At 48.1% G+C, this 20,835-nt stretch overlaps 2 protein-coding genes across 3 annotated transcripts in view; one reads left to right on the top strand and one right to left on the bottom strand.

Moving 5' to 3' along the window:
* The window catches only part of LOC103126351 (zinc finger protein 420-like), a 38,884-nt gene extending 28,651 nt beyond the window's left edge, over nt 1–10,233 (top strand). Inside the window, exon 7 of the mRNA XM_060181611.1 lies at nt 8,934–10,233. Within this exon, the coding sequence (XP_060037594.1) occupies nt 8,934–9,875 (942 nt within the window). The 3' untranslated portion in view covers nt 9,876–10,233. The remainder of the gene's footprint in view (nt 1–8,933) is intronic.
* A 2,103-nt stretch (nt 10,234–12,336) lies between these two features.
* On the bottom strand, nt 12,337–18,639 carry LOC103126350 (zinc finger protein OZF-like). 2 transcript variants are annotated; one of them, XM_060181595.1, is made up of 3 exons: nt 17,255–17,505; nt 17,052–17,131; nt 12,337–13,903 (listed from the first exon to the last, which is right to left on the bottom strand). In XM_060181595.1, exons 1-3 carry the CDS (start codon nt 17,397–17,399, stop codon nt 12,545–12,547), a joined length of 1,584 nt encoding a protein of 527 aa, XP_060037578.1. In that variant the 5' UTR covers nt 17,400–17,505; the 3' UTR covers nt 12,337–12,544. The 2 variants fall into 2 exon arrangements, with proteins under 2 accessions (XP_060037578.1, XP_060037579.1); XM_060181596.1 differs by lacking the exon at nt 17,255–17,505 and adding an exon at nt 18,559–18,639 and having other exon boundaries at nt 12,338–13,903.
* Nucleotides 18,640–20,835: the final 2,196 nt, after the last annotated feature.

Genomic DNA, 20,835 nt, shown 5'->3' with positions numbered 1-20,835 from the left:
AAGGATCTGGGTTCGAGCCCCCGGCTCCCCACCTGCAAGGGGAGTCGCTTCACAGGCGGTGAAGCAGGTCTGCAGGTGTCTGTCTCTCTCTCCCCCTCTCTGTCTTCCCCTCCTCTCTCCATTTCTCTCTGTCCTGTCAGTTTGTCTCTGTCCTGTTCAACAACAATAACAATGGGGGGGGGAAGGCCTCCAGGAGCAGTGGATTCCTAGTGCAGGCACCGAGCCCCAGCGATAACCCTGGAGGTAAAAGAAAGGAGGGAGTAGGGCGGTAGTACAGTGGGTTAAGCACATGTGGCACAAAGCATAAGGATCCCGGTTCGAGCCCCCGGCTCCCCACCTGCAGGGGAGTCGCTTCCCAGGCGGTGAAGCAGGTCTGCAGGTGTCTGTCTGTCTCTCCTCCTCTCTGTCTTCCCCTCCTCTCTCCATTTCTCTCTGTCCTAACCAACAATGACGACATCAACAACAATAATAATAACCACAACAATGATAAAAAACAAGGGAAAAAAAAGGGAAAATAAATAAATATAAAAATAATAAGATTTAGAAAGAAAGAAAGAAAGAAAGATTTCCAGAGAGATGGGACAGATGTCTCTCTTCTCCTTGCCCTTCTAACAAAGTGTGATCATTTTCAGGATCATTAGGACTTGAATCTGACGGCTTTTGCTTTAATCGTGTGGATTCATATATGAATGAAATTCTGCTGGACTTTTTAACTTATTGTATTTTTTTCTAAGTACTTATTCCCTTTAGTTGCCCTTGTTGTTTTATTGTTGTAGTTATTATTGATGTCGTTGTTGTTGGATAGGACAGAGAGAAATGGAGAGAGGAGGGGAAGACAGAGAGGGGGAGAGAAAGACAGACACCTGCTTCACCGCCAGTGAAGTGACTACCTTGCAGGTGGGGAGCCGGGGGCTCGAGCCAGGATCCTTACGCCGTTCCTTGCGCTTCACGCCATGTGCACTTAACCTGCTGTGTCACTGCCTGGCTCCCAGATTTTATTTATTAATGAGAAAGATCGGAGGAGAGAGAGAACCAGACATCACTTTGGTCCATGTGCAGTAGGGAATCGAACTTGGGACCTCATGCTTGAGAGTCCAATGCTTTATCCACTGTGCCACCTCCCAGACTAGAACATAAGGGTTATTTAGTATTTTTTTAATATCTCTTCAATTTTAATCTTTATTTATTATTAGACAGAGACAGAAATTGAGAGGGGAGGATGCGGTAGGGAGAGAAACAGAGGGACACCTGCAACCCTGCTTCACCACTTTTGAAGCCTTCCCCCTGCATGCGGGGCCCCGAGCTCGAACCCGGATTCTTGCACTCTGTAATGTGAGCACTTAATCAGGTGCGCCATCACCTGGCCCCACATAGGGCTTACTGATAGGCCCTTTAACTTCTTGTTGTGGCGGCCCTGGAATAAGATGATTCCTTTAACCTAATCATCTCAAGGGCATGGTGGCACCAGGGTTTGAACCTGGGACTCCGCAACCTGAGGAATGAACGCATCTCCGCGTATGTGTTCACATCCCACCCCATCCTGCTGGGCTCCCCTGAGACTTGGGCATTTGTAGGATCTCCGTGACACTCCCTGCAGGTGTATGTCTAAGGGGGGAAAAAAAATGGAGTCGGGCGGTAGCACAGCAGGTAGCGCACATGGTGCAAAGTGCAAAGACCAGATTAAGGATCCTGGTTTGAGCCCCCAGCTCCCCACCTGCAGGGGAGTTGCTTCCCAGGCGGTGAAGCAGGTCTGCAGGTGTCTGTCTTTCTCCCCCTCTCTCTCTTACCCTCCTCTCTCCATTTCTCTCTGTCCTATCCAACAGCAATGACATCAATAATAACTACAAGAATAAAGCAACAAGGGCAACAAAAGGGAATAAATAATAAATACTAAAAAATAAATCTTTAAAAAAAAAACAAATTGAAATCCCCGACTTTCCGCCTCTTCTTCTGACCGATGCCTACGCCTTTGAGTCAGCTTTTTCTTTTTGTACTTTCAGGGGACGGTGTCCTTCGAGGACCTGGCTGTGACCTTCACCTTGGAGGAGTGGCGGCAGCTGGATGGCGCCCAGAGGAGCCTGTACCGGGAGGTGATGCTAGAGACCTACAGCAGCCTGGCGGTGGTGGGTGAGTCCGGCTCCCCCGAGACTCACATCTGTAAACAGTATCTTTGTCCCTTAGCGAAGAGCGGCTGTCTCCGGTGAAATCCTCTTTCAGTCGACAATTCCGAGCCACAGAGAAAGTTGGTGTGGGGAGGGGAAGGGAGGGGAGGGGAGCGGAGGGGAGATAGCATCATGGTTCTGCAAAGTGAACCTCACCTGCTTGAGGCTTCAAAGTCCCAGGTTCAATCCCCTGCAGCACCAGAAAACAGAGCTGAGCAGGGCTCTGGTTAAAAAAGGTTGCGGGGGGGAGTCGGGCAGTAGCACAGCAGGTTAAGCGCACAGTGGCGCAAAGCCTTAGGACCAGCCCAAGGATCCTGGTTCGAGCCCCCGGCTCCCCACCTGCGGGGGAGTCGCTTCACAGGCCGTGAAGCAGGTCTACAGGTGTCTGTCTTTCTCTCCCCATCTCTGTCTTCCCCTCCTCTCCCATTTCTCTCTGTCCCATACAACAACAACATCATCAATAAAAACAACAAGGGCAACAAAAGGGAATAAATAGAACACACACTAGGGGCCAGGTGGTGGTGCACCAGGTTGAGCGCACTTGTTACAGTACACAACAACCCAGGTTTGAGTCCCTGGTTCCCACCTGCAGGGAGAAAGCTTTGCGAGTGGTGAAGCAGGGCTGCAGGTATCTGTCTTTCTCTCTCCTTCTCTATCACCCCTTCCCTTACAATTTCTGACTGTCTCTATCCAATAAATAAAGATAATAAAAATTAAAAAAAAAAAGATGGATAAACAATTAAAAAAAAAGGGCAACAAAAGGGAATATATATATATATATATATATATATATAAAAGTTTTCGGGGGAGTCTGGAGGTAGCGCAGCAGGTTAAATGCAGGTGGCGCAAAGCACAAGGACCGGCGTGAGGATCCCGGTCACTTTCCAGGCGGTGAAGCACGTCTGCAGGTGTCTTTCTTTCCCTCTCTCTGTCTTCTCCTCCTCTCTCCATCTCTCTCTCCATCTCTCTCTGTCCTATCCAACAATGACATCAATAACAACTACAACAACAACAACTACAACAATAAAACAACAAGAGGGGCTAAAATAAAAAGGTTTGGGTTCATCTTTCTCACTGAACACTCAGATAGACCCTCAGTGCCTCCCTGCCTGCCAGTGTTCAAGGACTTTGAAACTGAAGCCGGTCTACGACCAGCCCACCCTGAACACACCCGATCTCGTCGGAAACTGAAGCCCATTTGAAAACATTCTCCTTTTTCTCTCTCCCCGCAGGGCACTGCAGGTCCAAACCTGAGGTGATCGTCAAGCTGGAGCAAGGAGCTGAGCCGTGGACAGTGGGAGACCCTCCACCCCGGAGCCTCTCAGGTCAGTCCTGGCACGGGGTCCAACAGATGTTGGTTGTCTTTTTTTTTTAATTTTTAAAATCTTTATTTATTTAGTGGATAGAGACAGTCAGAAATCAAGAGGGAAGGGAGTGATAGGGAGAGAGATACCTGCAATCCTGCTTCCCTCTTGGCGAAGCTTCCTCCCTGCAGGTGGGGGGACCCGGGGCTCGAACCCGGGTTCCTTTATGCGTTCCTTTATGTGTCCCAGCCCCTGTTGGTTGTAATGTTTTCTTTTCTTTTTTTTAATTGTAGTTTCTTTCTTTCGTTTTTTTTAGAATTTATTTATGAGAAAGATAGGAGGAGAGAGAGAGAGAACCAGACATCACTCTGGTACATGTGCTGCCAGGGATCAAACTCGGGACCTCATGCTTGAGAGTCCAACGCTTCATCCGCTGCCCCAACTCCCGGACCACACGGTTGTAATATTTTCACCCGTGGTTTCCCAGATCTTACAACAGTTGGGTTACCTGCATCAAACTCAGTCTTTCTTTTTTCTTTTTTGCTGAATCTTTTTTTTTCTCTCTTAATGTTTTTAAATTTATTATTAGACAGAGACAGAGAAATTGAGAGGTGAGGGGGAGACAGGGAAAGAGCCAGAGAGACGCCTGCAGCCTAGCTTCACCACTCGTGAAGCTTCCCTCCGCAGGTGGGGACCAGGGGCTTGAACCTGTGTCCTTGTGCTCTCAACCAGGTGCACCAGCACCTGGCCCCTCCCCGTCTCCTAATGCCTGCCTTGTTTTCTAGGATGTTAAGCAGTTCAGTCCTTGCCTACGTCCCCTTGGAGGAAAGTCTTGTTTAATCCTTTTTCGTGGGGTTTTCTTCTTTCCCTAGCGCCCAACACCTAACCAGGGTTATCTCTGAGGATTAGTGAGCGTATGAGAGATTCATTGCTCCCACTGGCAGCCTTCTCTCTCTCTCTCTCTCTATTTCTCTCTCGCGCGCGCGCACGCGCTCTTTTCCTTTTATTTTTTTGGACTGAGAAATTGAGAGTGGAGGAGAAAATAGGGAGAGACATTGGTAACACTGCTTCACCCCTTAAGAGGCTTCTCCCCGGGGAGTTGGGTGGTAGCACAGTGGGTTAAGCGCACATGGCTCAAAGTGCAAGGATCAGCGGTGTAAGGATCCCAGTTTGAGCCCCCAGCTCCCCACCTGCAGGGGAGTTGCGGTGAAGCAGGTCTGCAGGTGTCTGTCTTTCTCTCCCCCTCTGTCTTCCCCTCCTCTCTCCATTTCTCTCTGTTCTATCCAGAAACGTCGACCTCAGTATCAACAACAATAATAAGTACAACAATAAAACAAAGGCAACAAAAGGGAATAAATAACTAAATATTAAAATAATAAAAATAATTTAAAAAAAGGCTTCCTGGGGATCAGGGGCTTGAACTTGTGTCCTTTCGAGTGGTAATATGTGCGCTCTACCTGATGGGCCACCACTCAGCCCCCAAGAGATCCTCCCTCAGTCGGGCTCCTTAAAGCCTCATAATCTGTTTGTACATTTGTTGATTTTGACGTAAGGTTACCATTACTACTTTTTTTAAAAAAAATTTTTAGTTATTATTATCTTTATTGGATAGAGATAGCGAGAAATCAAGAGGGAGACTGGGTTATAGGGAGGGAGAGAGACAGAGAGACACCTGCAGCCCTGCTTCACCACTTGTGAAGCTTTCCCCCTGCAGGCGGCGACTGGGGGCTTGAACTCGGGTCCTTGTGCATTGTAATACATGTGCTCAGTCAGGTGCACCACCACCCGGCCCCATCATTAGTACTTTTTAACCAGAGTACTGATCAGTTCTGGCTGATGGTGGTGCAGGGGATTGAACCTGGGTCTTATGAGCCTTAGGCATGAGAGTCTCTTTGCAAAACTATTATGCTGTCTACCCCATGATCTATGTAAGGTCATTTTTATAGTTGCAGGGATAAGAGCAGTAAATGAAAATCTGTCCTGTTTTGGGCTCAGGAGGTGGTGTAGTGAGTGATAATCTGGTTCTTTCCCTCACTGTCTGGGGTTGATAAATAACTTCCTGGGAGTCAGGCGGTCGCGCAGTGGGTTAAGCACACATGGCGCAAAGCGCAAGGACCGGCGTAAGGATCCCGGTTTGAGCCCCCGGCTCCCCACCTGCAGGGGAGTCGCTTCACAGGCGGTGAAGCAGGTCTGCAGGTGTCTTTCTGTCTCCCTCTCTGTCTTCCCCTCCTCTCTCCATTTCTCTCTGTCCTATCCAACAACGGTGGCAGCAATAACAACTACAACTACCATAAAGAACAAGGGCAACAAAAGGGAAAATAAATACAATTTAAAAATAATAAAATAAATAAATAAGTTCCTTGTCTATGCAGTTTGTATTCTGATGGAGGGAGGGCATGACCAAATGTACCATGAGGAGGCTGGGGAGACAGCATCCTGGTTCTGCAAAGAGACTGTCAGACCTGAGAGGTTTCAGTGTCCCAGGTTCGCTCCCCATCACCACCCCATCAGCCAGAGCTGAGCAGGGCTCTGATCTTTCTCTCTGGATCTGCCTCACTGAAATAAAGTAATATATATATATATATATATATATATATATATTTTTTTTTTTTGGTAAACGGGAGCACTGTTCAGCTCTGGTTTATGGTGGTGCGGGGGATTGAACCTGGGACTCTGAAGCCTCAGGCATGAGAGTCTGTTTGCAGAACCATTATGCTATCTACCCACCACCCGTAATATATATCTTTAAAATATTTATTATTTATTTATTCCCTTTTGTTGCCCCTGTTGTTGTTTTTTTATTGTTGTAAGTTATTATTGTTGTCGTCTTGTTGGGTAGGACAGAGAGAAATGGAGAGAGGAGGGGAAGACAGGGGTGGGGTGGGGTGGGGGGGCCGAAAAAGACAGCTGCAGACCTGCTTCACCGCCTGTGAAGTGACTCTCCCTGCAGGTGGGGAGCCAAGGGTTCGAACCGGGATCCTTAGGCCGATCCTTGTGCTTTGCGTCACCTGAGCTTAACCCACTGTGCTACCGCCAGACTCCCTGAAATAAAGTAATATATTTAAAAAAATATTTATTCCATTTTTGTTGCCCTTGTTTTATTGTTGTAGTTATTATTGATGTCGTTGTTGGATAAATAAAGTAATATTTAAAAGCCATGAAGAATGTGTAAATCCCCACATGCGGTAGAAGCTTCCCGAGTGGTGAAGTTGAGCTTCAGGTATCTCTCTGACTTTCTTCCTGTCTCCCCCTCCCCCCTCTCAGTTTCTCTCTGTCTCTATCCAATAGTAAATAAATAAATATAAATATTAAAAAAAACACAAAGAATATTTAAACAAAGGGATGAGAGAAAAAGAATACACATGGAAAGTTTGAGGTTTTTTCCTTTTAAAATTATTATTATTATTATTGTTATTTATTATTGAATGGAGACAGTGAAATTTAATGGGCAGGGGAGATAGAGTGGGAGAGAGACAGAGAGACACACCTGTAGCCCTGTTTCACCACCTGTGAAGCTTCGCCCCTGCAGGGGCTGGAAACTGACTGTCTCATTGCGCACTGTATACCATGTGTGCTCAACCAGGTACACCACTGCCTGGCACAACCCCGCCCTTTTTTTTTTTTTTTCCCGCAACCCTGCTCAGCTCTGACTTATGGTGGTGCAGGGAATTAAACCTGAGAGTTTGGAGCCTCGGGCCTGAAAGTCTTTTTCAGAACCATTATGCTATCTACTCCTGACCATGAAGGTGTTTTTTTTTTAATATTTACTTGATTTATTTATTAAATATGAAAGAGAAGGAATTTCACATGAGGCAGAGGGGATAGAGAAAGAGACAAATTGTTTGATCAGAAAAGAGCCACTGCTGTGATCTATAGTTGTCATAGATTTGACCAATTATCTCCTCAAAGGAAAAAAGAAAAAATATTAAGAATATGCATAAAGGGTCTTTGATTTGATGTTAAATGACCTGGGTTCAAGCCCCTGGTCCCCACCTGCAGGGCACAAGCTTCATAAGTGCTTTTCTCTTTGTCTCTCTCCCTCACTGTCTCCTCCTTCCTCTCAGTTTCTCCCTGTCTCTATCCAATCATAAATAAAAGGATTTTAAAAATAGGGGGCCGGGTGGTGGTGCACCGGGTGAAGGGCACATAGTACGAAGTGCAAGTTTCCTGGTTCCAGCATCCAGCTCGCCACCTGCAGGAGGGTCGTTTCACAAGCAGTGAAGTAGGTCTACAGGTGTCTATCTTTCTACTTCTCTATTTTCCACACTCCTCTCAATTTCTCTCAAAGAAAAAAAAATGGCCACAGGAGCACTGGATTTGTAGTACAGGCTTCGAGCTCCAGCGATAACCCTGGAGGCAAAAGAAAAGAAAATGAAAGATTTAAGAAAAAAAAATTAAGGGAGTCCGGTAGTAGAGCGATCCCGGTTCAAGGCCCTGGCTCCCCATCTGTGGGGGGAGTCGCTTCAGAAGTGGTGAAGCAGGTCTGCAGTTATCTATCTTTCTCTCCCCCTCTGTCTTCCCCTCCTCTCTCCATTTCTCTCTGTCCTATCCAAGAACAACATCAGTAACAACTACAACATTAAAACAACAAGGGCAACAAAGGGAATAAACAAATAAAGTATTTTTTAAAAAAAGAAATAAAATTAATACCTACTGAAAAAATGGGTACAGATTTTGCAACCAGGACAGGAGCTGGCCTATGTGTCTATTATGCCTCTGCCTCGCTACAGTTCCCATTGGGTTATTTTATCTCCTTTTAGATACTCTGGATGACCCGTTCGAGAGCAACAAGAAAAATCAGAAGCGACATCTATGGGAAGTGGGACTCACCAACACTAAAATGCCAGTGGAGTGGTCAGTCGGCTCTGGGAAACCTTTTAAGTTAAACTCATTCGACTTCTCAAGCTTGATTTTAAATAAGAGGAATGCTTCAGACATGCTGCCCAATGAGGTGCCTGCAGTAGGGGGGCCTAACGGATATAACGTAAGTATGAAAACCCTTGGTCTCCACAAAGCGATGCCACCATTGCTGCGGCCTCTTCAGCTTAGTGAGCGAGAGAAAGGCTTCCCGACAGACACCAGTGCTCTAGTGGGAAAGACTGACTGCAAATACAGTGACGATCAGAAGGCCGGTGACAACTCAGCCCTCCGTGCCCAGGAGAGAACTTACCTCCGTGAGATTTCCTACCAATGTAACAAGTGGGAAAAAGGGTTTTTTGACAAAGAGCCACCATGGAATCTGCTCGTTGACTCTGAAGGCAACGACCAGAAATCTCACCGAGATGGGAACAGCTTCAGCAAGAAATTCCACCTCCCTCAACTGCAGAGATCACCCGTCGGAGAGAAAGGCTGGGCTTGTAACACGTGCGGTCAAGCGTTTCATAAGCTTACTAGTCTGACCAAACATCAAAAGACCTGTGGGTGTTCAAGCGTTCGTAAATATCGGAAATCTTCCACAGGCAGAAACTCCTATGAATGCAAAGAATGTCGGAAATCTTTCCCATACAGGTCAGCTCTCAACAGGCACCAGAGAACTCACACAGGAGAGAAACCCTACGAGTGTGAAGAATGTAGGAAAACATTCTCTCAGAAGTCCATTCTCAGCAGACACCAGAGAACTCACACTGGCGAGAAACCGTTTGAATGTCAAGAATGCTGGAAGGCCTTCGCCCAGAAGTCACACCTCACCGTTCATCAGAGAATTCACACAGGAGAGAAACCTTACGAGTGCAAGGAGTGTAAGAAAACCTTCTGTCAGATGTTTGGCCTCACCAGCCACCAGCGGATTCACACAGGCCAGAAGCCCTATGAATGCGGCCAGTGTCCCAAAAGCTTCTACGAGAAGGCACATCTCATTGAGCACCAGAGATCTCACACGTCAGAGAGACCTTACGAATGCAAAGAATGCAGGAAGACTTTTTACCTGAAGGGAAGCCTGCGGATACACCAGAAAGCCCACACGGGAGAGAAGCCCTACGACTGTAACGTCTGTGGGAAAACTTTCTTCCAGAAGTCCCACCTGATCGCACACCAGAGAATGCACACGGGCGAGAAGCCCTTCGAATGTAAAGAATGCCACCGAACCTTCTCTCGGAAGGGGACCCTCATCGTCCATCAAAGAACTCACACCAGAGAGAAGCCCTACGAGTGTCAGGAGTGCAAGAGAACCTTCTCCCAGAAGGCGAGTCTCAACGCTCACCAGAGAATTCACACAGGGGAGAGGCCCTTCGAGTGCAAAGAATGTAGCAAAACGTTCTCCCGGAAGGGGAACCTCGTCGTACACGAGAAAACTCACACAGGAGAGAAACCCTATGAATGTGCCATCTGTGGGAAAGCCTTCTCCCAGAAGGCCAGCCTCGTTGGCCACCACAGAACTCACAGGAGTCGAATTCTCTGCGGCAGAGACTGACCATGGACCAGCCAGTCTCATCCCGTGTTTCTGCCATCTAGTCCCTCCGCCTTCGTTACACACAATCTTGGAACTTTGTTCTGCTCAGAGTACTCTTTATGTAACACAAGTGATGATCATCATCCCTGATCCTGGCACCCCCCCCCAAATTTTGTCGTACCCATCCCCCCTACCTCATGCTAGGTGGCTAGAAGGACCAATGGTCCTGAGTGACTGGGGATATCGTAGAGTGAAGAAGACCCCATAGTGTAATTCAAATAGTACCTATCATTCCATGAGAGTGGGATCATCTAAACCCCACCTTGAGAAATCACTATTTGCAATTTGAGAAATAAAAAGACATACCTTGGCTCCCTTCCTTGTGCGGTTTATTAGTTTTCAATTTTTGTAAATTATTTATTATTGGATAGACACAGAGAAATCGAGAGGAGAGTGGGAGAGAGAGTGCCTCAGCACTCACGAAGCTTTCCCCCTGCAGGTGGGGACCAGGGACTTGACTCAGGGTCTTTTTATTTTTAATTTTATTATTTTTTATAAATCACTGTGATGTCAAAGAAGGCGCCATTTTACAGAGGTGAGGGCGGTACTGGTGAGTCATGGGGGGGGCAAGGATGGTGGGGGTCTCATGAGCTGGGGTGTCCTTACTTCCCCTGCTGCACACAACTCCCCAACCCCCCACCAGTCCTTGTGCCCAGTGTTTCCTGAGTGCTCCAGGATGATTCTGGTGTGTGTGGGGGGTTCCTGCAGGGAAATCTGGGAAGGCAGGGCCGCGTGGGATTGTGGGAAGGGGTGCTGACCCCGCCCCCACATGCAGTGGGCAAGCTGAGGGTGTCTTTATCTTCCCCTTCCCTCTTGATTTCTGGTTGTTTCTCTCCAATATATAAAGATAATATCAAAAACAACAACTTATGAGATATAACTTATGAGTCACTGAAATAGAAAGGAGTCGGAGAATTCAGACAGCCGCAGCATCCAGGCAGGAAGCTCCAGGGTAAATATTTAAGAAAGTTCAGATTTCTTTCCCCCACCCAAGAAACAGTGGAGGTCATGGGTGCCTCCACATATAGGACCATAAAAAGCTGACATGTAGCAGTGAGATCACAGCTTAGAAAATACTTTACTGGGGAGTCGGGCGGTGGCGCAGTGGGTTAAGCGCATGTGGCGCAAAGCGCAAGGACCGGTGTAAGGATCCTGGTTCGAGCCCCCGGCTCCCCACCTGCAGGGGAGTCGCTTCACAGGCGGTGAAGCAGGTCTGCGGGTGTCTCTCTCCCCCTCTTCTTTCCATTTCTCTGTCCTATCCAGCAACGGCATCAATAACGATGATAATAATAACCACAATGGTAAATCAACCAGGGTAACAAAAGGGAAAAAATGGCCTCCAGGAGCAGTGGATTTGTGGTGCAGGCACTGAGCCCCAGCAGTAACCCTGGAGGCAAACAAACACAAAAAACCCACTTTCCTCTGGGGAGCCAGTATCATGGCCGTGCAGTCTCCTGCCTGAAGGCTCTGAGGTCCCAGGTCGCACTCTTTGTATCTTGTTAAAAAACAAAAACACTACTTCTGCAAACGCTCAGTTCCGGGAGGTGGGGCAGTGGCTACAGCACTGGACTCTGAAGCAGGAGGTCCTGAGTTTAATCCCCAGCAGCACATGGACCAGAGTGATGTCTGGTTCTTTCTCTTTCTCATAAACAAACAAAATCTGTATAAAAAAATGGGGGTGGTCCAGGAGGTTGTGCAGTTGATAGGGCATTGGACTCTTCAAGCATGAGGTCCTGAATTCAATCCCCGGCAGCACATTTACGAGAAACCTATGTTTTTCATTAATAAATTTTTTTTTTTTTAAAATGGGGACTTGGGTAGTGGCACACCTGCTTCAGCACAAGTTACAGTGTACAAGGACCACACCCTAAAATCCCTCATCTCACCTGTTCTGATCCTACATTGTGGTTCCTGTCCATTAACCATCTTTGTTTTTTGTCTCCAGGGTTATTTCTGGTGCTCAGTGCCTGCACCATGAATCCACTGCTCCTGGAGGCCATTCCCCCCTTTTGTTGCCCTTGTTGTTGTAGCCTTGTTGTGGTTATTATTGTCATTGTTGATGTCGTTTGTTGTTGGATAGGACAGAGAGAAATGGAGAGAGGAGGGGAAGACAGAGAGGTGGAGAGAAACACAGACACCTGTAGACCTGCTTCACCGCCTGTGAAGTGAGGGACTCCCCTGCAGGTGGGGAGCCAGGGGCTTGATCTGGGATCCTTACGCTGGTCCTTGCACTTCGTGCCTTGTGTGCAATTATTATACATATATATATTTATTTCCTTTTGTTGCCCTTGTTTTATTGTTGTAGTTATTGATGTCGTTGTTGGATAGGACAGAATAATGGAGAGAGTAGGGGAAAATAGGGGAGAGAAAGACAGACACCTGCAGACCTGCTTCACCACTTGTGAAGCAACTCCCCTGCAGGTGGGGAGCCGGGGGTGGGGGGGGCTTGAACTGGGATCCTTACGCCGGTCCTTGTACTTTGCGTCACGTGCGCTTAACCTGCTGCATTATAGCCCGACTCCCAATTATGTTATTTTTATGCCCAGGGTTTTTCACAATGCTGGGGGAGAAGAAAAAAAAAAAGAAAAGAAAGAAGCCAACAGTTGTCCCACGTCTCGAACTAAGAATTTTCAAGTGTGAGATTTGAAATGTCTACTCAGATTTGAAGATGTTAAGAAGGCTTTGCCACACTTCTCACACTGAAAAGGTTTTTCTCCACTATGAGTTCTCAGGTGGTAGGTGAGGCCCGTGGACTGAGTGAAGCCTTTCCCGCATTCCCTACACTGGTATGGTTTCTCCCCAGTGTGAATACGCTGGTGGATGTTAAAGTAGGAAGAAGTGGTGAACGCTTTCCCGCAGACGTCACACTCAAAGGGTTTCTCTCCGGTGTGAGAGAGGAAGTGCTTCGTAAGGAGCGAAGACGTGGAAAAGGCTCTCCCGCATGCCTCACACTCAAAAGGCTTCTCTCCGGTGTGAACCTTGAGCACATGGTAGCTGAGACCCGAGGCCTGAGCAAAGGCTCGGCCACACTCTTTACACTCAAAGTGTTTCTCTCCGCTGTGGGTTCGCAAGTGATCGTTGTAGTGAGCAGAATGGATGAAGCCTTTCCCACACTTCTTACATCGATAGGGTCTCTCTCCGGTGTGAATCCGCTTATGGACCACGAAATACGAAGAGGTGGTAAACGTCTTCCCGCATTTCTGGCAGGCATAGGGTCTCTCTCCGCTGTGGGTTCGAATGTGGTTTTTCAGATGCGCCAGACGGACGAAGGCTTTCCCACAGTCCTTGCACTTGTAGGGCTTTTCGCCAGTGTGAATCCTCTTGTGGACGATGAAGTAGGAAGACGTGGTAAATGTCTTGCCGCAGACGTCACATTCAAAGGGCTTCTCTCCAGTGTGGGTTCTGTAGTGGATGGTGAGGTTGGAGTAACTGCCAAAGCTCTTCTGACACCTGTCACACTTGAAAGGTTTCTCGCCACTGTGAGTCCTGAAATGCCGTATCAGTTTTGAGGACGTGCCAAAGGCCTTCAGACATTTCCCACAGTTAAAAGTCTTCTCTCCGGTGCGACATGTTTTACGGTCAGCAAGGTCTGGGGATGGACAGACAGCCTTCCCACATTCCTGAGACTGGCAGGGCTTGTCTCTGGTGTGGGTTTGTGTGTCCCCATTCAGATGTATAGAATCCTTGAAGCTCCCTTCTGATTCCTTACATCTGGATGGTTTGACTGCAGTGTGAATTGGGTTCTGGAGGTGAAGGTAAGAGGAGCGTTCTTTAGAAAACTGGGCTGTGTTTTCAGTGGATGTTTTGGTATGTTTAACAGACTCGTAGAAGGCTTTCCCAGGGGAGGAGTTCTTCTGGAGAGTGAGGGCATCTTTACTACACTGATTATCCTCGGAGATACTGCTGTCTCCAGGCGTTCTGTTTGTCTGGACAGGCCAATGTTCACTGACCTCTTTTCCACACTGCTCAAAGTCATGTTGGATTTCTCCCTGTTGAAGAACAAGAGAAAGGATGATTCAGGGGGCTGGGCTCTGGCTAAGCACACACAGTATGAAGTACAAGGCCCCATGAAGTATCTGGGTTTGAGCCCCCGCTCCCTATGTGCAGGAGGGAAGGAAGCTTCACAAGTGGAGAAGCAAGTCTGCAATCTCTCCCTCTCCTCTATCAATTTCCCTCTGCTCTGTCCAATGAAATAAAGAAATGGCTACCAGGAGCAGTGGATTTGTAGTGCAGGCACAGAGCCCCAGTGATAACTCTGGATGCAATAAATAAATAAAATTAAGAGAGGGTGATTCACGGGGTTGGGTGGTAGAGTAGCGGGTTGAGCACGCATGGTGCGAAGCACAAGAACCAGCATAAGGATCTCAGTTTGAGCCCCCAGCTCCCCACCGGCAGGGGATTCGCTCACAGGCGGTGAAGCAGGTCTGTAGGTGTCTGTCTTTCTCTCCCCATCTCTGTCTTCCTCTCCTCTCTCTTATTTCTCCCTGTCCTATCTAACAACGATGACAACAATAGCAACAATAATAACTAGAACAACAACCAAAAATCAAGGGCAACAAAAGGGAAAACAACAAAACAAAAAAGGGTGATTCAAACATTTCTCAGGTTTTTTTAAAAAAAGCATTTTATTTTTAAGAGAGATTCAGAGGAGAAAAACACAGAGAGAAACACCAGAGCACTGTTCAGCTCTGGTTTATGGTGGTGTGGGGGATTGAACCTGGGACTTCGGAGCCTCAGGCAGGAGGCTGTCTTTGCAGAACCATTACGCCCCGCACTTCTCAGACTTTATATCAATTCCATTATATACATTCTGATTCCCACTCTGTAGATTTCTTTCAAGTTGAATGAGATTGTTATCCTAACAGACTGGTTTGCAATGATCTCTGATCAGATTTTTCTAGTGTTTCAAGATATTCCCTAGCCTTTTACAATGAACTAAATTAGATGTCTTTATTTACAATGAAAGAGGACCAGAGAGCACTATTCAGTAGTGTTCGGGGGTGGGGGGGGCTCAGGCATGCAAAATGGTATTCTATTTCTTTCTTTTTAAATTTTATTTTATGGGGGGGGGAAAGAAAAGAAAAAAAAATTATTTTATATTTATTTATTTTCCCTTTTGCTGTCCTTGTTGTAGTTACTATTGTTGTTGTTACTGGTGTCATTTGTTGTTGGATAGGACAGAGAGAAATGGAGAGAGGAGGGGAAGACAGAGAGGGGGAGAGAAAGATAGACACTTGCAGACCTGCTTCACTGTCTGTGAAACGACTCCCCTGTAGGTGGGGAGCCGGGGGCTCGAACCAGGATCCTTATGCCGGTCCTTGCGCTTTGCGTCACCTGCGCTTAACCCACTGTGCTACCGCCCGACTCCTGCAAAATGGTATTCTAAAAGCACAAGCTTTTTCCATGGACCAAGGTATTATTTTTATAAATAGTGCAACAGGGAGGCGGGTGGTAGCGTAGCAGGTTAAGCGCAGGTGGCACAAAGCACAAGGACCACCGTAAGGATACCAGTTCGAGTCCCTGGCTCCTCACCTGCAGGGGAGTCGCTTCCCAGGCAGTGAAGCAGGTCTGCAGGTGTCTGTCTTTCTCTCCCCCTCTCTGTCTCCCCTTCCTCTCTCCATTTCTCTCCGTCCTACCCAATAACAACGGAATCAACAACAACAACAACAACAACAATAATAACAACAACAAGAGCAACAAGGGCAACAAAAATGGGGGAAAAATAGCCTCCAGGAGCAGTGGATTTGCAGTGCCAGCACCGAGTCCCAGCGATAACCCTGGAGCCCAAAAGGGCCCAGGCCCAGGTTTAAGGCCCCCCCCCCAGTCCCTATCTGCAGGGGGCAATTTTTTTATAAGTGGTGAAGCAGGGCTGCGGGTGTCTCTCTGTCTCTCTCCCTCTCTATCTACCCCTCCCCTCTCAACTTCTCTTGTCTCTATCCAAAAGTAAACAAATAATTCAACGTATTCTGTGGGAGTAGAGGAGCCTCCCCCATAGCATAACAGTTATGCAAACTGACTTTCATGCCTGAAACTCCCACGACCCAGGTTCAATCCCGGGCATCATCATAAACTGGCATGATGAGCAGTTTCAATCCGGGATTATTATCCTGCCATGTTCATCATACACAGGATATTTTGCCAGAGACAACATTGTGTGTCCTGGGTGAATGTCACTTATCTGCTGACAGATAAATGCTTCTTTTTGCCCCCAGGATTAACTGCTGGGGCTCAGTCCCTGCACTACAAACCCACTGCTTAAGGAGGCTATTTTTTTCCCCCCTTTTGTTGCCCTTGTTGTTCTACAGTTGTGGTTATTATTATTGTTGTTATTCATGTCGTCGTTGGACAGCACAGAGAGAAATGGAGAGAGGAGGGGAAGACAGAGAGGGGGAGAGAAAGACAGACACCTGCAGACCTGCTTCACCGCCTGTGAAGTGACTCCCCTGCAGGTGGGGAGCCGGGGGCTCGAAATGGGATCCTTGCGTGGGTCCTTGCGCTTTGCGCCACGTGCGCTTAACCCGCTGTGCTACTGCCTGACTCCCAGACAGTGATTTTTTTTTTTTTTTTTTTTAACCACAGCCCTGCTCAGCTCTGGCTGATGGCGGTGCAGGGGATGGAACCTGGAACCTCAGAGCCTCAGGCAGGAGAGACTTTTCTATTATGTTACTTCTCTAGAGCGTAAATATTTTTATTTTATTTTAATGAGAGAGAGACTAACCTGAGTCCTACTCAGCTCTGGCTGATGGTGGTACTGGGAATGGAACCTGGTAGCTCAGAGCCTCAAGCAAGAAAAAAGTTTGCATCAACAAGATGTTTTTTTTTTTTTTTTTTAATTTGTTGGACAGAGACAGCCAGAAATCAAGAGGGAAGGGAGTGGTAGAGAGGGAGAGAGACAGAGAGACACCTGCAGCCCTGCCTCACCACTTGTGAAGCTTTCCCCCTGCAGGTGGGGACCGGGGGCTTGAACCTGGGTCCTTGCATACTTTAACGTGCACTCAACCAGGTGAGCCACCACCTGGCCTCTATCACCACGATGTTGTCTCCCCAGCCCCAGCACCCCCATTTCCCCAGGGAAATGTCAACCTAGCCTCATGTGGAAAGCAGATGATAGGGTCTTTTCAAATTTACTGATCTTACTTTTTCGACTCTGTGAGGTGCTTCCAGCCCGAAAGTCTTCTGCTGAGCAGTGGACTCCTCGTTAAGTGGCAGTTCCCATTCTAAAAGGAAAAAAAAGAAAAAGAAAAGAAAAGGTATGAGTTTGGGGGCCAGATGGTGGTGCATCTGGTTTAGTGCTCACGTTATAGTGTACAAAGACCTAGGTTCAAGCCCCAAGTCCCCACCTGCAGGGGGAAAGCTTCGGGAGTGGTGAGGCAGGGCTGCCGGTGTCTCTCTGTATTTCTCCCTCTCTGTCTCCCCCTCCCTTCTCAATTTCCCTCTGTCTGCATCCAATAATAATATATATATATATTTAAAAGGGGGTAGCATTATGGTTCTGAAAAGTGACTCTCATGTCTGAGGCTCCAAGGTCCCATGTTGAATTTCCAGCGCCACCATCAGCCAGAGCTGAGCAGGGCTTTCATAAAAAATAAATAAGGGCCAGGCGGTAGCGCAGTGGGTTAAGTGCAGGTGGCACAAAGCACAAGGACCGGCGTAAGGATCCCAGTTTGAGCCCCCGGCTCCCCACCTGCAGGGGAGTCGCTTCCCAGGCAGTGAAGCAGGTCTGCAGGTGTCTGTCTCTCCCCCTCTCCCCCTCTCTGTCTTCCCCTCCTCTCTCCATTTCTCTCTGTCCTATCCAACAACAACAGTACTAACAACCACAGTGATAAACAACAAGGGCAACAAAAGGGAAAAAAGCCATCAGGAGCAGTGGATCTGTAGAGCAGGCACTGAGCCCCAGTAATAACCTTGCAGGTGAGACGGGGGGGGGGGGGGGGGAGATTTGGGGGTAGACAGCAAAATGGTTCTGCAAAAATACTCTTCTGTGTGAGGCTCCCAATTCCCAAGTTCAATCCCTGCCCACCATAAGCCAGAGCTGAGCAGGGCTCTGGTAAGACAAAAATAAATAATAAATAATGTAGGAAATAGGATTTAGGAAAAGGTGAAGGTACCCCCAGAGTATCAGAGTCCCTGGCCTCAGCCTCCTGAGACAAGATTCATCTTCCCTTCCCCTTCCCCCTTCCCTTCCCCCTTCCCCTTCCCCTCCCTTTCCTTTTTTTTACCAGAGCACTGCTCAGCTCTGGCTTATGGTGGTGTGGGGGATTGAACCTGGGACTTGACAGCCTCAGGCATGAAAGTCTCTTTGCATAACCATTATGCTATACCCCTACCCCTGTTTTTGTTTTTTTAACTATCTTTAATTTATGGGATAGAGACAGTCAGAAATCCAGAGGGAAGGGGAGACAGCGAGGGAGAGAGACAGAGAGACCCCTGCAGGCCTGCTCCACCACCCACAAAGCTATCCCCTTGCAGGTGGGGGCCGGGGGCTCGAACCCGGACCCTTGTGCATTGTGACAGGTGCGCTCAACCAGATACGCCACCACCCGGCCCCCAACCAGGGTCATTTTCAAGTTTGCCCATTTACAGTTTCCAACACAATGACCACAGCGACGTCTCATGGACGTGGCACATCACTGCCGATACTCACCCTGGAAGGTGCCTTTCTCCGCTATCCACGGGGCTTCCTCCAGCCAAGAGATGGCACTGGGCTGGGGCATGTGGTAGGCTGTTCACAGGACAGGTTCATGGCAAAAGGACCCCCTTGGGAGTCGGGCAGTCGCAAAGCACAAGGACCGGCGTAAGGATCCCGGTCGGTTCGAGCCCCCGGCTCCCCACCTGCAGGGAAGTCGCTTCCCAGGCGGTGAAGCAGGTCTGCAGGTGTCTGTCTTTCTCTCCCCCTCTCTGTCTTCCCCTCCTCTCTCCATTTCTCTCTGTCCTATCCAACAGTGATTACAACAAGAATAACTACAACAATAAAACAACAAGGGCAACAAAAGGGAATAAATAAATAAATAAAGGGGCCCGGGTGGTGGTGCACCTGGTTGAGTGCACATGTTACAGTTCTCAAGGACCTGGGTTTGAGCCCCCGGTCCCCACCTGCAGGGGGAAAACTTCACGAGTGGTGAAGCAGGGCTGCAGGTGTCTGTCTGTCTCTCTTCCTTTCTGTCACCCCCTTCCTTCTCGATTTCTGGCTGTCTCTATCCAGTAAATAAAAATAATAAAAAATTAAAAAAAGAAATATGAAATAAAAGACTGTTCCCACGAGATGTCTTACAGAATAGTTAAGGTCATCAAGTCAGGCGTCTCCCACAAAGGCTGAGGGGAGTGGGGGCCGCCTTACCCACGGTGGCCAGGTTCTGGTAGGTCTCCAGCATCACGTCTCTGTAGAGAGATTTCTGAGAGAGGTCCAGCAATGTCCACTCCTCCTGGGTGAAGCTCATGGCCACGTCCCGAAAGGTCACGAAGCCCTGAGCCATGAAACATACAGGCTGGCGTGAGTCAAGGTGACAGGAAGTGTCTCCCAGGTGTCCAGGAAGGTCTCAGAAATGTGATCATGGGCCCGGTGGTGGCGCACCGGGTTGAGCGCACATGTTACTGTGCGCAAGGACCCAGGTTCAAGCCCCCAGTCCCCACCTGCAGGGGGGAAAGCCTTTGCAAGTGGTGAAGCAGGGCTGCAGGTGTCTCTCTGTCTCTCTCCCTATCACCCCCTTCCCTCTCAATTTCTGGCTGTCTCTAGCCAATAAATAAAGATAATTAAAAAAAAAAGTGGTCATGTGTACTGGGAGGTGGCGCAGTGGAGAAAGCACTGGACTCTCAAGCATGAGATCCTGAGTTTGATCCTTGGCAGCACATGTACCAGAGTGATGTCTGGTTCTTTCTCCTCCTCCTAGCTTTCTCATGAATAAGTAAAATGTTAAAAAAAAAAAAAAAAAAAAAAGGGAGTCTGCGGTAGCCCAGCGGGTTAAGTGCACATGGCAAAAAAAGCAAGGACCGTCGGAAGGTTCCCGGTTCGAACCCCCGGCTCCCCACCTGCAGGGGAGTCACTTCACAGGCGGTGAAGCAGGTCTGCAGGTGTCTGTCTTTCTCTCCCCCTCTCTGTCTTCCCCTCCTCTCTCAACTTCTCTCTGTCCTACCCAACAACAACGACAGCAATAAAAACAATAATTATAACTATAAAACAATATGGGCAACAAAAGGAAAAAAATAAAATAAAATGATTTTAAAAGAGAGAAAGAAAAAGTGTAGGGGACCAGGGGTGGAGCACCAGGTTAAGCGCACACAGTACAATGCGCAAGGACCCGGGTTCGAGCACCCCCGGCTCCCTACCTGCAGGGGGAAAGCTTCGCAAGCAATGTAGCAGGTCTGTAGGTGTCTCTCTGTCTCTCTCCTCTCTCAGTTTCTCTCTGTCTTGTTCTGTCCAATAAAATGGGAAAATCTGGTTTCTAGGAGCAGTGGATTCACAGTCCAGGCACCGAGCTCCAGCGATAACCTTGAAGGCAAAAAAAAAAAAAAAAAAAAAAAGTAAGAAAAGTGTATTTCTTACCGGGGAACCCTTTGTCAGACGACCAGTCCCCATCCTCTCCGTTTCTCTTTTCCTCCAGTCAGAAAGGGCTGAGTGGGAAGACGACCTGGAGAAAAAAAAGAAATGGAGCCCAGCGGGTTAAGCGCAGGTGGCACAAAGCGCAAGGACCGGCATAAGGATCCCGGTTCGAGCCCCCGGCTCCCCACCTGCAGGGGGGTCGCTTCCCAGGCGGTGAAGCAGGTCTGCAGGTGTCTGTCTTTCTCTCCCCCTCTCTGTCTTCCCCTCCTCTCTCCATTTCTCTCTGTCCTGTCCAACAACGACAACATCAACAATAACAATAATAACCACAACCATAAAACAATCAGGGCAACAGAAGGGGAAACAAATTAAAAAGAAAACAAA

This window comes from Erinaceus europaeus, chromosome 23 (genome assembly GCF_950295315.1).
Source record: "Erinaceus europaeus chromosome 23, mEriEur2.1, whole genome shotgun sequence".
Lineage (NCBI taxonomy): Eukaryota > Metazoa > Chordata > Mammalia > Eulipotyphla > Erinaceidae > Erinaceus > Erinaceus europaeus.
This window is presented reverse-complemented; position numbering and strand designations above follow the sequence as displayed.